Genomic DNA, 15720 nt, shown 5'->3' on the forward strand with positions numbered 1-15720 from the left:
TTACCCACCCCGGGGGTTTCGGAGAACAATGTCCACTTTCGAGACATCGGAGGATGCGAACACGTCCACCGTCGTCATCGTGGTGTGTGTCGTCCGTGTCTGTGACTGTCTGCCTTGTTGCCACAAGCGCTTTCACTTCACTCGCAGAGCAGTGGAACCTATGGTAAGGACTTTGGGGAAGGACACACTATGTGGCCCTTTACTATTTCCTTCAGTGTGTTTGTGGATGCAATTACCCCATCCTGCAGCAATGATGTTGATGATGATGAGGATGTCTCTACAATGTTGAAACGAGCAGCTGTAGAGAGTAGAGTATCAAATGCGTTGAAATCAAAATGCTAAAATCTTGCCCATGAAGCTTACAGACGATTTGAATTCGTTTATTGGTTGGCGGGAGTGTGTGTTTGCGTGTGTGTGAGTGTGCGTAAGTGATAATTTGCCATTGCACAATGGGTGGGGTGATGTAACAGACTGCACAAGAGCTTAGCCCCCGTACCCCGCCAGGAAGCCCAAAGCAGTCAATTTGGTATTGTAATACGGGCAGCAGCAACTGCACTGGACAGTAAATTGAAATTAGAACCAATCCCTTACCTAACCAATGAGTCGAGAGAGAGAAAGAGAGAAAGAGAGAGTGAAAGAGAGAGAGAGAGTGTTAAAGAATGTGAACCTTTGGTCTCTTGCTACGTCCAGTGAAGACGCACATGCAGTTCAGGAAGCGAACTAAACATGCCAATGCTAATCGAAAATTCAAATGACGCGTTATTGTCCAATGTCCAAACGGTTGGGCCCGGTTGGGTGAATATTTTATTTCGGCAGCACCCCACAAATGACCCTGTGTGACGGGAGGGCGTCACTGACATTGAACAGACGCGGTGGAGGGTAAAATGGCTTCTTGACTCGGGTGCATGTCAGTGGTCAACGGTGGACGCGTGTTTTTTTTATTGACTAAATTTTCACAGAAAAGACAAAACAAGCAACAACCCTGATAATGCTATCCGCGTGTGCCCCCGCGAGGTAACACGCACATACACATGGGGCCACGCATGGGGCCGTCTGAAAGACGGTTACGAGGTGACACTGACCTCTTTGGATGAGTTGCGCTTTGTGCAGTCTGCGCCATTGGCCAGCTTGCCGTTGTAGTCGCCATTCATCGCCTTGCCGTTCGAGTCACTCTTGTGGATACCGTTCTGCTGGAGTTCCGCTGACCGCCGTGCGGCAACGGTCGGTGGCTTTTTCTTGATGTACGCCTGGTAGTAAAAGTCCAGGAAGAGACAGAACATGAAGAGATTCTGCGGCAGAATGACAAACAGTGGCCACTTGGGGAAGGTACAGTTGGGCTGGAACAGTAGCACGAACCACTGCAGGAAGATCATGCCGAACTGGATCTGTGGAGGCAACCAAGCATCGATACACGATCAGTGTGATGTGTCTGGTTCAATACTCTCTTGCTACTTACGATCTGCAGCTGCGTGATGTACTTCTTCCACCAAAGGTTGTTTTTGTACTTGGGATTGGCGGAGGTGAGGAAGTAGTACGCGTACATGACCACGTGCACGAAGCTGTTGATGAATCCCATAAACACACCGTGCCCGCCGGGAAACCATTTGACGCCGCTCCAGACCAGCATCACCATGCCGGTGTGATGGTACACGTGCAGGAAGCTAACCTGGTTCTGCTTTTTGCGCAGCACGAAGAAGATCGTGTCGAGCAGATCGAGCACCTTCACGAGGAAGTAGTAGTAGCAGCGGCGTGCGATCGCGATCGGTATCTCGGTCGGCGAGTAGTCGACCGGTTGACAGAGAAAGCTGTACCCGCGCAAATACCCAAGCCGAAAGCCCTTGAAGGAAGATCGTAAAGACGGGGTGATCAGTGGGTGATGATCGTATGTGGATAAGGATGCGAGGAGCTCCTCACCTCGACGAACAGGAACGCACACAGGACGACCTGTATCAGATTGTAGTACTTGATGATCGTGTCGATCTGGAACGGTTTCCTATTCTCCATCCATTTCGGGCCCCACTTGAGCACGAACATTAGATAGAGGCCGAGAATGGCGGCCCCCGGCCAGGGCGTTTTCATCAGGAACCAATCATTGACCCGTGGATCTGTTAACGAGAGGGTAAGTAAGTGTCACGAGCGAGGATCTTCTCATTTATCTAATAAAAAAGCACTGACCACTGACTTCGTAGTTGACGTAGTGATAGAACGATGCCAAGTACCGTAGCACCAGCATCTTTAAAGGGTGTTAAGTCCTTGTCGTGTTTGATCGTTTTACCGGGCCTGTGAGACACCACACCGTGTCGATCCGTGTGTCCGGACCAGTTAGAACTTAGAACATTACTGAGCCGACGGGCCGACAATGGTTGCGACTACTCTCGCTAAGGTTAATGTTTGCACTGCCGGACAGTAGAGACAGTCTGTCCGGCACAAACACACCGGCACGATCGACCGGTCTTCCTGATGCGCAACTACAACCCGGTGGGACGCACACACTGTAGTGAATGGCGCAGTGTGTTTTAGATTTGTGTTTTTTTTGTTCTTCCGTTTGTGGTGTATAATTTTCCATTTCAAATGAACACCGGAGTGTGTAGTGTGTGCAACGCATAAACTTAGACTCTCTTCTTCCTTAATCACGCGGAGAAGCGGAGAGCGGTTGACCAGACGGCTGGACGATTGTTAGCCTTCCCCATCCAGTCACACCCTTTCCCGCACCCGTTTTGCTCCATTGTTTGTAGCTGGCCAACATTTGCCGTGTGCAACGGCCATTGTTAGGGTGCATTTAGCGCGGTACGTACACACCAAACACACACACACGGTCGTGGGAAAGCTCACATGCCCGCCGTTTGACCTTCGACATTCGACGGCGTTCGTCGCTTAGATCCAGCGCGCGTTACGTCGCAGTAGTAGCAACTTAGTCCCGAGATTGTAGAAGGTGTTTGGGTTTCGGGCGTTTGGGGATTTCGAAGGCGTTTGAATAAAAGGGAAGCTAGCCTTTGAAAGGTGCGTTTGCGGGTAAGTTCAATGACTTGTGCAATGTCTCGGGTGGTGTGTAGGTAGCATTGTTTGTAGTTAGCTAGTCGAAAGTGTAAACGTGTAGTTCAGTAACTTCAGGGAGGGGTCGAAAGGTCATCAGTTACGTTTTGTAAACGTGGCGTACCCTTTTGTGAAGCAAGAAGCATACAATGTTGCTACAAGTTCAGTGACACAGTTATTGAGGAGTGCATTGGACATTGTGATAGTGGAACACTAAATTGCAGCTATCATGAGTTACAATGTCTGTTTTAGAGGTAAAATAACTTCCAAAAATTAACATTCTGAGGAAATTGAGATCATTAAGAAGGCTAATGTAACGTAACGATAATAGAAAATATCCTTTACTATCTCCCACTTCTTCCAGGAACTGCGCGAATTTCCAGTTCACTGAGCAGCAAATGCTAATCCTTTGTTCGGCGTGTGTGATGCAGCGCGATTTGCAACGATTGAATCCGTACGCCGAATTCGGATCAATTATCTCAGTACACAGCGCACTGTACATAAGGGACATTCCTAACCCGCACACACACAGCAACACTGGAATTTCACCCCCCCCCCCTCCCTCTCCCGAAAACCACCCATCAAACCGGATGTATCAAAACCGAAACGCACATCAATATATTGCGGTGATCCGGCATCCGCTCTCCCAACAAACCCCACGTGTCGGGCCTGGCAGCCGAGCGCAAAGGGACGCTCGTTCGGAAGGATGAAAAATTACTGAAATGTTGCGGTAATCGCGTCAATATGTTGTAACGATAATTTATCGCAATCGCTATTCGATCGGGGTTGATACCTGTCCCCCCCATCGCCCCCCTTCACGGGCCTTTCCGCGTTTCAACCCCGAGTTTGGAATGTTGCGCGGAAGGAAAATCGTGGAAGGGACGAAGCAAATTTTAGGCAACATCAGCTTGCAACCACAACCCACCTGGTGTCAGTGTGACGGGTTTTGGGAAAGGGGGGTAAGGTGAGTTAATAAATTTAAGCGCACATTGATGGTGTGATGAAATGGCGTTAAACGTAAATGAATGGCAAAAACATACGATACCAAAATCTAGCGAAATGTACGGTGAAGCGGAGCGCTGTTGATTTGTTAAATCAAATCGTGTGATGCGAATAGCATAGCTTTAGGCGTAAATGTGGGACAAATAATGTTTTTTTTCCCGAAAGTATGCAATGCGCATTACAGTATTGGCTTAATTTGTGAAAACTAACACAAAAAGGAGTAGCAAAACTGTGTGCTCATTCCTCCGAAAATGCTTTCCCAACGCATCAAGCAATTTCTGTTCCGAAAATCGCAACCCCTTACGCTAAAGTTAGTTAAACAAATCAGCACATAATGGGTTACAGTTGGAGTTCGGCGTTGGCGGCGGCCGTACATACAGCCTCCTGTTGCGGTGAGCTGTTTCCTATTCCTTGCCACCTTGCCTATGCCTTTGCATCCGTGGAAGGTAGACCTTAACCGTCGCTTTTCTAGCCTTTTCCTCGAGTCGGGTTTTTGTTGCTACTTTTAAGGGGATGTTGGGGATGCTTCTCTCAACAAATCTCCACCACGTCCCTCTGCTTTACTGCTGCCCCGTTCAACCTCTTCCCCTTCCTGTACCCGATTCCACCCACCGAAAGGGACATTATGTAATCATCTTCAAATAGTCTCCCGAAACCTCCCCCCGCAAAACTCGACACTCGAGCCGACAGCCGAACCAAAGCCCTGAGAGATGTCAGCCCAAAAGTCAGAGGCAGAGGCAGAGGCTTCCCCGTCGAACTCACCGGGGTTATGTACAGTGGTGTAAGTTTACCATCGACGGGCTGGGGGGTGGAATCTGGCAAGGATAAAGCAAGCGCTTCAGCAAACCTTCGCCAGCTAACCAGCGTTTTGCTGGTTCATCGCTGGGTTTGGTGGAAGGTGTGGTAGCAGTGGTATTACCGTATACTGGCCCCACTGTGAGGCAGACGATGGAACGGAAAATCGTACCACGAAGGCACGCACAGAAGGCAAAGTTTTCATTTCAGCAGGGAGCAAAACCGCCCGTCCAGACGGCTACGACCCGCTACGGGAGCGCTCTGCAGCGAAATGAAACGAAAGGATAAAGTTTTTTGCTGTGTCCCCTGCGTCGCCCGAGTCTCTTCACTCTTTCTTGCTCTTTCTCTTTCTCTCTCTTTCTATCACTCTCTTTTGAGTGGTAGATGTTGGGTTCCATCGCGGTAAAGGGTTTTCCATCACAACGTGATAGCGACGAGTACGAGAGTGCGCTTGGTTTTTTTGTTTGGTGCGCCTTGCCTGCCCGATGGCTATGTTTGGTGGGAAAATGAATTTTCAACCAAATTCCCCTTCCCCCTCCACAGTTCCGTTCCTTGCTGCCCTATCCTATCCGATCCTAGTCGAGCTGCCACCATCTCACGCGAAGAATAGTCAGCGTCACGAAACGTCTTGTGCAAGGTAAGGTTGTTCAAACAACCTATGAACCGCTCGACTGTACCGAGAAAGGATATACACGTGTATGTGTGTGTGTGTGTGTGCGGTGTTCGTCCGCAGGCAGTTCCAAAAATGAAAACGCAAGCACATGAGCATTCTGTGAGTGTGTGTGTGTGTGTATGAAGGGCACACAACCATCTCCATCATCTTCATCATTCGGGGCGCCGTAAAAAGGGACCATCGCATCCTACGCATCCGTGGATGTGGCTGTGTCTAATCGTTTTCAACGTTTCGTTTTACCAGGAATACAACAAAAAACATTCTACGATACGAACGCATTCGCATGAAATTTATCCCCATCATCAGAGTCTTCCTTTCCCCCCTCCCATTTCCAGTCAGTTGGAATGTTCTCGGTTGAGTGTTTGGGAGTATTTTCACCCGCCATGCTTCTTGGGACGTGAGCGCGAATTAACCTGGGCGTAGATTTCTTGACAATTAACGTCATCTGATGTGAGAGGCGAGGTTGTTATTTAGGGACGGTTTTGTTCGATCTAACTTTATTACACTTAGCGATAATGTGGATAGCAAATTCATCGGAAAACTGGGGAAGTAATCGGGGCACCTTTGCTCTTTGGGGATTGCTTCCGGAATGCGTGCGTTTCGCGGTAAAGGAATCACATTTTACCCGACTCTGTACGCTCTCTCATTACTGTCGGTTTGCGTGTTGTGGACCTGGGTAAGTAGGCATATAGATTTAACATAGAACTGTAGTCGCATACTTTGCTGGGAAGCGTTCATTGGAAATAGATCATTACTATTTCGTGGGACTAAATGAAGTTAGTTACGATAGCTTCAAAGTAATCTGCACAATTGAACCGTTACAATCTTTTTATGCAGTCCTTTGAGTCAATTTCCCCATTATATTCTCCACTGCTCATGAAGACCCTTGAAGAACTCCCAGAAGGTAAGGTTGAGCATCGTGTGTGGAGCAACGCGCAGATACATCGGGACGAATCCTTTGTAGTAACCATGGATACCTTCCGATCGGTAGATCTTCAGGAAGCAATCAAAGATGTTGGTGTACAGCAGGCCCTTTCCGTTGGCAGATACGGCTGTATAGAAACAAATAGGGGAATTAAATTCTTCAGAATTTTAGGACGTTTGTCCAACACACTATTACCTTGATTGGTCATGCGTGTAGTGACGACATCACACGGTGACATCAAAACGCTTGTAAAAAATCCCGCCACCGTACTGCTCGCCAGCGCGGTCAGTACAATCGATTCCTGGAATACTTGATAGCGCAAGAAGAACTGCTTACACACACTGAACGAAGCCATTTCTGCAGCGGATCCCACGACAAGACGAGCTACCGATGCGGGATACCCCCGGAACAGCCCTCGAACGCCACTCTGCCGGTAGATGTTCACAAACGCCGACACTGTCCCGCTGTGATGGTGCTGAAACCGTGCCGTATAAGACCCCGAAGTGACCGCCTGGAGCTGTATCTTCACTACGTAGAATGGGCAGGATGCAGTGGCACTCACGAGACCGGCACATCCGCCCCAGAATACCGATAGGAGCGGTGTCAGTGAGGGATGGTTAGCACTTTTCGTCCAGCCGAGATTATCTACGGTCTGATATGTCCCCAGCCGGACACTGTTCATGGAGAACTGGAAGAGCAGGGCTGCTGGTAGTCCTTTCTGAAGGCCACGCAACCCATCCGTTCGGACCACCGTGAGGAAGGACTGACGGATGCCCCTGTACGAACGCTTTGTGAGGTTCTGTTTCGCTATCAGCTCACCCTCGAGCTGTTGGCGAGTTTTCAGTACGTCCAGAGGGTTTGTGAATAGTACGGCACACATGGAGGATGCACCACCGAGCAGGAACTCCATTGCTGAGATGTTTAGATGAAGTGGTTAGATGAAGAGTCGAAGGTAAACTGTTCATCATAAGCAAGCACCAAAGTCATTTGGATTCAAGGTAGAGAGATCTTATCTTATCACCGGCGTACTCTTATGTGCTCTGTCAGATAAGAGGCTGGTTTGCATATGAGATTGCAGTTTTTTGGGAGAGATAAACGTAGATTATGTGACATAAATGATGCAAGTGGGTGTTTAAATTACTAAAGCTTGTCTTAGAGCATTTGGAATGGCTCAACATATTGATTAGGGTCAATGAGGGTCAACCGCGTTGAAGTTACTGTCTAAATTGGCTCATAAAAGGACTGTTTTGCATGTTTTGCAAGGGCGATAAGACACAAATATCATTGTTTTGGTAAATTGAAACTAATTAACAGGGCTTTCAACCGATCGACTTTATTTGTATGGATTACTTTGCCTCATTGCGAGTTATTGTTAACCACCTGTCCAATTACTTAAATTTAACCCCAGTGATCAAATTACCAACCCCAAGCTAGCTCACTGATAAAGAGCATCGTGCCAGACAAAAATGCAAAAGCTCCCACCTTTCTCCCCCTCCCACCAATCATCCTAATGCTCGCGAGTGTATAAGCTAAGTGAAAGTTCACCTTTCTCATCGACAACGATAAAGCGCGCTCCGTCATCGCGTCCCATCCACGCTTTCGGGTGACGATTCTGTCTGCTTCGGTAATAACATAAATTTTGTCAAAATATGAGATCGTTATCATTGAAGCAGCACCAGCACCAGCAACGGAATTCGTCCACGGTGCACTTTTGGCGTTGCACTCTTTCACTCTCACGCTCTCCTCCCTCTTCATCCGTTTTCGCACAAGCGCTTGCCAGGGACGAACAAGACTTGGAATTGCGGTCAAGATGTCGTACTGGGTGCTGGGTGCGAGAACCGATTGAGAAGGGAGGGAACATATTTTGAACTTACCGACCGATTCCTCTCAGCTTTGCTCTTTTCTTTGCCCTTCCCTCGAGCGGGCGGGCAAGCGATCGCGTGGCAGGGAGGTGAAAATGTTGTGATATGCGCTCGGCGTGTAGCAAATCCGTTAGCAGTACCACCACCAGCAGCAGCAGCTTGTTGTTGGGAGTTTTGTTGTGCGAGTGCAAGCACCCAGTCTTTCGTGGTCAGAATTCATCGACCTTCTTGGGTCTGGTTTGGTGCGACGGAATGGGACTGTGGAATGGAAATGCAGGGACTGCATCAGGAGAAAAGCATCATCAACAGCTTCTTCGCGTTTCGCCGTTCGTGAAGGGGGCTATAGTGCCTTGACAATTCCGAATGCCAATGAACGCGCCGAACCGAACTGGGCGACCGAACTGCGCTCTAGCGTTTCGCCCTATCGGTCAGGGGGTGGCGGGGAGGAGAATGGGAAAGAACTGAAGAACACTCCGGCTACAGCACACACACACACACACACACACACACACACACACACACACACACACACACACACACACACCGAACGAAACTCCACTTCACTTCGACGTCCATAACTTGTCTGGGAGTCTCGACGGCGTCTATTGCCGCTTCACTTGATGTCGCGTCCGAGCCCGGAGGACGCCCTTCGCTTGCAGCACCAACACAAGACGCAAGACACACAGCCACACACTGGTTGCACTGCTTGCAGAAGGAGTAAGATAATTGTATTTATTGCCCTGGTGTCTTCCTCGTCCCCTTTTTCTGCTGTCCAGCTCACAGCCCCGTTTGCGACCCTGGAATGGGTGGTTATAAAAGTTTTTAGTGAAGCATCTTTGCCGATAGACTTACACCGTGTGATGCAAAGCACCGAGGGAATGGCAAACACACAGTTCAATATCTTCACCCTCTCTCTTTCCATCGGCATAAGGGGATGGGGGGAGGTTAAATGCACAGCAGGAACTAGATAGACCGGAACCGGAAATGTATCCGAAATGGGAAGGATCGCACAAGTTGCAGTGCTGAAGATGGCATCGGCTTTTAGAGCAGAGGTTTGTCCGGATTGTAGGGCGAAAATGGGGAGCTACACTGCAGAAGCGGGAACCTTGGCAAAGGTTCGATTCGTCTTGGCTATCGATCAACGGACGGTTTATTGATTTTAACCCGCAGCAACACCCTCCGTTGGGCACTGGAAGGGTTGGGCGCAAATCACGTTTCAAGTGATGTTCCGTAAATGGTTTTATTGCGAATGGGGTAAAGCGGTATAATATCTTCCCGGTACTGCTTACGGCGTAGGGATTGGAAGGTATGCTCAGCTCAAGGTGGGACAAGAGAAGCGAAAACTGTTAAAATACAATCTCTTCCTAAGATGAATATCCAAGGGATGTGCAGCCTGAAGAGAAATATTCAACTCAGGGAAAGCTGATGGAGCAGACAAGGCTTCAAACGTTTGAAAGGTTGCATCATTTGACAGTTATATAAAATACCTTCGAAACTGCCAAAGAAGAATTCATTTTGGAGAATGTTCGTCTTAATACTCTTATGTAGGATAAGTAAGTTAGAAAATAACAAGATGATGAAGTTCATTAAAGGTCGATGCTTTAGGGGGTTTCTTAGGTCTTGACAAATATAAACTGGTTAAATTTGAAAATATTTTTTAGACCCTCCGTGGAGTCCGTGGAGTGGAGATAATATGAAACTTTCTTAATAGTATTGATAAACTCTATGAAGCACCTTTCTCTATCATTCAAAATATCATATGGATATATAACTACACTCATTCAAACGTTGGGTTGAGATCAGTTTTGAACCCATGCCATGTGATGCGTTAGAATAAGTACTTTACCACGGTACTGTCATACTGTCTTACTCATCACGCCGCTATTTGTTTACCTGTATCAACCAAATAAAATCCCATTATTTTGTTCGTCTAGCTTTACTAGAATTGCTACTCGTACTCCTTTTGCGATGTATCACTGCTCCATCAAACGAAGCAACGAAGACTGAATTTTGCACCGACTTCACTAGCTTAAATCCTTTCCAACCGTACCATTACGGCCAAACGCTAACCAATCGTGGATTGCCTGTTGTGTTGGGAAATTCATTTTCAAATTGTGCAAACAGCAAAAGAAGTCCCGTGTACGGGAACTCGTCCGACGATGGAGTCGTACAAAAATTACTTCTCCCCAGTATGTGTGTCTCTCAAACGCGAATGGGAAATCGAACGGGTAGCCATCCTTTGCACAGTTCGCACAAAGTATACGCGCGACTCTCTGCGTTTTTGGGAACGGAAAAGCTAATCAACGCCGCCGGCGGTTCTGCCCTCGGTGGCGGAAATAGCCACCGATTGGGTATCCCTCGTTCCAATCGTTCGGCAAAGTGTTGCTTACAGCGTTTCGAAAAGCACAGGATACGCACAGGATTTGTTTGCTCAGTGCTGCAGACCAACCCCGCAAAACCCATCATTTCAAGGGATGGCATTCGCTCCCTAAAAGCAGCGGATAGATATGGTCCCACACGCACACGCAACACCCGGGAATGGGGAAAAGGCCAAAGAAAGGAAAAGAGTGTGGGGGAGGAGGGCTGTATCGACGACTTTATTCTGTCCCTAGTCCGTTTCGGTCGTTGGCTAGCCATCAAGTTCGATTACGAATTGTTGGTTTCCCCTCATTGCCCTCACCGCCACCGTACGACGGCCAAGGCAACATCATCGTCAGGTTCTGTCTGTACCATCGGGGTTAAACCGTTGAAGGTGCCCCGGACGACGACGACAACAACGGATGCCACCGGATCGGTGTCCTTTTTGCTCTCTCTCTCTCTCTCTTTCTTTCCAAATCTCTCTCTGTCTCTATCTCTATCTCTCTGTCGCTCTCGGCAAGTGAGCAATAATGGGCTCTACCGTCACTACTATGTATCACACGGAATGTGCAATGTTCATCCCTTCCACTTCCTCCCCGTGTGTATGTATTCTGTGTGTGTGTTTGGCTGTTCTTTTTTTTGTTGCTCCATTCCACCCATCTCGCATGCTTTGGAGCAGATCGAATGCGTTCGAGCAGTGTGCTCCGTCTGCTGTTGAAGTTCTTCTTCTACGGTCCGACTGAACGCCACCCACGAACACGGGCGTTGCGTGTGTGGGAGATACAGTTTTTTGTTGTTGCTCTTTCCCCATCTTTCGTTTTTGTTTGCTCGCTACGACTCCCTTTTCCGCGTGTTGCTCCCATCGGCCGAAAGGTTCAACAGGGATCTCGACCTCGCACAAAACGGTTGGGGTGATGGACACGAAAACGGTGAAGGTCGACCGGTGTTTTGTTGGGCTTGTGGTGTAGCTTGCTTGGAGGAGGAGGAGGAGGAGGAGGTGGAGGAGAAGGTTCGATTTTTGAATGTCATACATAAAGGCAACCTTGGGTAGTGCTGTATTGTGTCCCACTGTACAGTGGTTGACGAATCCGTTGGAGTGGTTGGAGAGATGGTTTTGAAGACTGTTTTTGTGGTATTTATTTAACAATTTACTTTACAAATGTCTTTAATAGAAAATATTGATGATTTTGGATTGAATTGCTATTTGTTTGTGTCATACAGAGACTGTTTGATGGAGATTGTTTTACCTGTTTTTGTTATAATGTTTTATTAGTTCCTTTTATATTAAACTAATTAATTTCCATGTTCCTCTTGTTTCTTTTCAATTCAAAGTTATAGTTATCTTTTATATATTAATTGTTGTATGCTGTTTTTGCTTATTGTATTGTTTTTATTTATTTCATTATTTCTTATCTTTTTTTAATAAATTGCATGTTTTGATGTCCCTTTTTTGTTCTTTAGTTCATTATTTGAGTTATTACTTTCGTAGTTTTTCTTGTAATGTTTTCTTTTTACTCTTTCCTTTTTCATTATATTTTTGCCTATTATTTGTTCTGAGTTTTTTGTTCTCTTTAAAAACTGATTCTTGTTCGGTTGTCTTTCCATTAATCAAATAATTTATTACATATTTTTGTAGCTTCAACAAACTATTTAATTTCTTCCTTTGTTTACCGACGTCGCTTAAGCTTTCCGACATTTCTTCCGCTACCATACCACCACCAGCATTTGGTACGACACTTCCCCCGTAATGGTTAATGTGGCACTTATCCGTTTAGGGACGGTGCTTGGAAAAATCGCTATGTTTATGTTTCCTTTTTTTGGTTGTAGCTGTTGTAGCCTTCCCTTCAACGTTATCCTTTACACCGAAACGGACGGCCCACCGAATCCGTTGCAACCGAAGGCAAAGGCAACGGGTCTCAGCAAATCGATTTAGCCACCCGGGTGTGTGTGTGTTTGCCAGCATAGCGCACCTACAGCAACAACCTGTGCTGGCTATACCAACAGCAACAACCTGTGCTGGCACTCACCTCATAAAAATCCTTCCTGCAAACGCCCTCCGGCACTGGGTACGTTGGCGTGGCTCTACCGGATATTCAGATGTGTCAAACGGATCAAACACAGTAAAGATAGGGGGCATAGGGAAGGGACGACGAGTGGCATTTCCCGTGGGTGCGTGTAGGTGTGTGTGCAGGAGTTTCGAGGATTTGGCTGCGTGGAAATGAGGTTCGGTCGTCCTGTGCGAAGGATAACGAGGATGGGAAAATATTACAAATGTATGCCACGGCAACGAATGGTCTCTGTGTGTGTGTCTGTGTGTGTGTGTGTGTGTGTGTCGAAAGCCTCTCTTCAGTGGTTTGTGAGTGTACAGGCTACATCAAAAAGGGATCAAAAGGCGGGTGGGCGGGTGGTTTGATGTCTCTTTCGCTCCCGGGGTTTTTGGCGAGAGAATCTGACTTCGGTAAATAAACCGGTGTACCTTGGGTCATGCTTTCGACTGTCGATTCACTCGCCTGCCGTGTTCATTTTCCTGGTGGGACGGAAGCACGGATGTGGCAGTGTATGTATCTGTGTGGGCACATATCTATGTACGGGGCTTTTCGGAATGCCAGCGTATGGGGGAGAGCGAGCAAACGGAGAAACGATAGAATCATTGCACGGTTTTGCTTGCCAAATGCTGGACCATCCCATGCCCTGGAACGGTGGAACGTTGCGGTCAGCTCACCGAGGAAGGTCGAAGGAGGAGCGGAGGTGAATGCAGATCATGTTGGCGGTGTACTCATTGTTCGCCGTGTGTTGTTTGGCTACCCCATCCGCCCCCATTGTCGAGGATTGTCCGGAGCAGTGTGGCTGATGCTGTAGTGAAGGACTTCAGGATATGTCCATGCTCAATCCCTTGCCCCAGCAGCTTATCACCAGCAGCGCCATACCCAGCAGGGGATGGCGGAAGTGGGAGGGTTGGTGTAATCCGTCCTGAACGGTGGAGGATGGCTGCATGCGTGCGAGTGTGTTTATATACGCTTCGATCGGGCGATCGAATCAATTATCATTAATTCATTTCGAGTGGAGATATCGGCACACAACCTCGGGGCAATGTGAAATGGCCCCGTCGCCTCTCCGAGCCCACTGCACACAGTACATGGACGTTGTGGTACGGTGGTAAAGGGGGCGGTGGGAGTGAATTGGTACTATAAATATTATTGGCAATAGTGTTGTGCTTCTAGCAGCCCGTTCTGTGCCCATGTGCGGGTGTTCCTTTGTTGGCGAGTTTGCTGACTTATTGGCACAAATATTTTGCGAATCAGTGGTAGGGCTAGGCTTGGGAATCGATGGATGGTCACGCAGGCACCTTTGGTTTGGCGTGTCACCGAATTGGCGATGGAGAAAACGCCCCATTTCGGGCAGAGTTCGGAGAAGCGCGGTGCGTTTCATTTGTTTTTAGAATTAATTAGCCCGTTTTCTGAGTGTTTGTAATTCTGTGAACACTTGGAATCATTGCAGGTAATTTAGTTACTTCGCTAGAATGAAGATCGGGATGAATTTGGTACGCATTGGCCGAGATTGTCCCTTTCTCAACATGGTTTGTAATTAGTTGCTTCAAGGAATGATGTTTTTCTGAGCTCCAAAGGATTTTCTCCTATTTTGAAGCCTTCCATAACAGCCAGAGCTTCGAACTTCCGGGGCGCAAAACTCAAATCAGGGGAACTTCACTTCACTATAAGTGGCTTTCCGTTGCCTTGCAAGAACCTTACTTTCTCCTTGCTTCATCATCGGAGAGAAAGGATATTCCTCGAATGACCCGAAAGAAAGCGACCCGATCGGTCAGATTTTCCCCAAAAGGGGAGCTTTTCTTGGGCAGCTCCAACCCGACATTGCCCCAAAGTAGGTTAAGGGGCGTGGGAAAAAACCCCCACATTCAAGCGGCCACCAGCACCAGCGTACTGCGCTCCTGGTAGTGGAAGTTTAACCTTCGGCGGAGTAGCGATCGAACGAAGCTGCCGAAGATGGGGCTGCCCCTATTTCGCCGAGTGTATCACGGGGTTCGGCTTTTTTGGTGTCTGCGCTGGGTGGAGAGAGTGTCTTTTCCGGCCTGTTTCGCCTTCGGATGCGCGTGTGAGCTTTGGTCGCTCGAGACTGCTCAGCACGAGCAGCGAGTGGCCCGAGCGATGGGGAAAATGATATTAGAGTTGATGATTTCTGTTCCTTCGATCGTTCGTAAAATAGTGAGAAACTTGTGTCGCTTTCATTTCACTGAGCATCGTGAGCGCTTCTCTGTTTGGGGAGGGTTAAAAGAAGGAAGAGTACCGGAATTAAATAACAGCTTTTATACTTGATTGACAGTTATGACTAATTTTGAGCTCAAACAGCAACAGATACCCTTGAAAGGCTAGCTCCCTTTGATAAACGGCAGCATTTTGAAATGAAGATTGCATACATTGGGGCTCGAAGCACGCATAACGCCTAAAGATATGCAATCCGTAGGAGTAGAACTCGCTTACTTAACGAATGATTGGAATTTTCTTTGCAAATCGGTACACAATATGATTATGAAGGATGCCAAAACAAAATCCAATTAAACAAATTCTATCAAGAGCCTTTCATGCTTGCCGTGTGAAACAGGGCTCTGCTGAAAAGAAACAGGGCGTAAGAAAAGCCATCCTGGAAGCTACTACTCCTACTACAAATAGAGACAGTACAAGCCGTACGATGTAACAACACACGAGGTACGGGATTCAGGTGCAACCGTCCGGGTGGCACATTGTGTAAATGGGCATCAGTGCTTCAAGAGAAAACCATGATAAATGTATCAAACATCGTACGTTTGTGTACGAGGTGAGCTGTCCGCTTGCCTTCGACAGCGTGTTGTGTGTTGGATTTTACGCATAACATTAACACCACCCATGAGCTCGTTGCAGAGGGGGGATAACAGCAGACAAAAACAGGGTGCAGTGCACAGGGGAGTTTGTTTAAATTTATTGGAAAATTCTAACCCATGCCCATGGGTGCCAGCAAAGGCATGGACATATCCCGTCCCCCCGGGCACCGAGACAGGTTTGAGAGATTGTTACACATTT

At 47.7% G+C, this 15720-nt stretch overlaps 2 protein-coding genes and 1 long non-coding RNA gene across 3 annotated transcripts; 1 reads left to right on the top strand and 2 right to left on the bottom strand.

The window, feature by feature from the left end:
• Positions 1–908: 908 nt before the first annotated feature.
• On the bottom strand, positions 909–2528 carry LOC1269886 (elongation of very long chain fatty acids protein 7). Its single transcript, XM_564957.4, has 4 exons — positions 2176–2528; positions 1915–2105; positions 1457–1837; positions 909–1385 (listed from the first exon to the last, which is right to left on the bottom strand). Exons 1-4 carry the CDS (start codon positions 2231–2233, stop codon positions 1065–1067), a joined length of 951 nt encoding a protein of 316 aa, XP_564957.4. The 5' UTR covers positions 2234–2528; the 3' UTR covers positions 909–1064.
• A 104-nt stretch (positions 2529–2632) lies between these two features.
• LOC4576626 (uncharacterized) lies at positions 2633–4256 on the top strand. The gene is made up of 2 exons (XR_009764823.1): positions 2633–3287; positions 3398–4256. It is a non-coding gene; the product is annotated as an uncharacterized LOC4576626 (long non-coding RNA).
• A 1710-nt stretch (positions 4257–5966) lies between these two features.
• LOC1269885 (solute carrier family 25 member 35) lies at positions 5967–7627 on the bottom strand. The gene is made up of 2 exons (XM_308539.4): positions 6624–7627; positions 5967–6555 (listed from the first exon to the last, which is right to left on the bottom strand). Exons 1-2 carry the CDS (start codon positions 7336–7338, stop codon positions 6362–6364), a joined length of 909 nt encoding a protein of 302 aa, XP_308539.3. The 5' UTR covers positions 7339–7627; the 3' UTR covers positions 5967–6361.
• Between the last annotated feature and the right edge of the window lie 8093 nt (positions 7628–15720).

Source organism: Anopheles gambiae, chromosome 2 (assembly GCF_943734735.2).
Source record: "Anopheles gambiae chromosome 2, idAnoGambNW_F1_1, whole genome shotgun sequence".
Taxonomy (NCBI): Eukaryota; Metazoa; Arthropoda; class Insecta; order Diptera; family Culicidae; genus Anopheles; species Anopheles gambiae.

Bases quoted from the DNA above. Each gene is read 5' to 3' on its own strand.
- LOC1269886 (XM_564957.4), bottom strand. From the start codon at position 2,233: ATGCTGGTGCTACGGTACTTGGCATCGTTCTATCACTACGTCAACTAC. The intron at 1,838-1,914 runs GTGAGGAGCTCC...TCTTCCTTCAAG, and splicing joins GTGCGTTCCTGTTCGTCGAG to GGCTTTCGGCTTGGGTATTT. The intron at 1,386-1,456 runs GTAAGTAGCAAG...TTGCCTCCACAG, and splicing joins ACATCACGCAGCTGCAGATC to ATCCAGTTCGGCATGATCTT.
- LOC1269885 (XM_308539.4), bottom strand. From the start codon at position 7,338: ATGGAGTTCCTGCTCGGTGGTGCATCCTCCATGTGTGCCGTACTATTC. The intron at 6,556-6,623 runs GTAATAGTGTGT...GTTTCTATACAG, and splicing joins TACACGCATGACCAATCAAG to CCGTATCTGCCAACGGAAAG.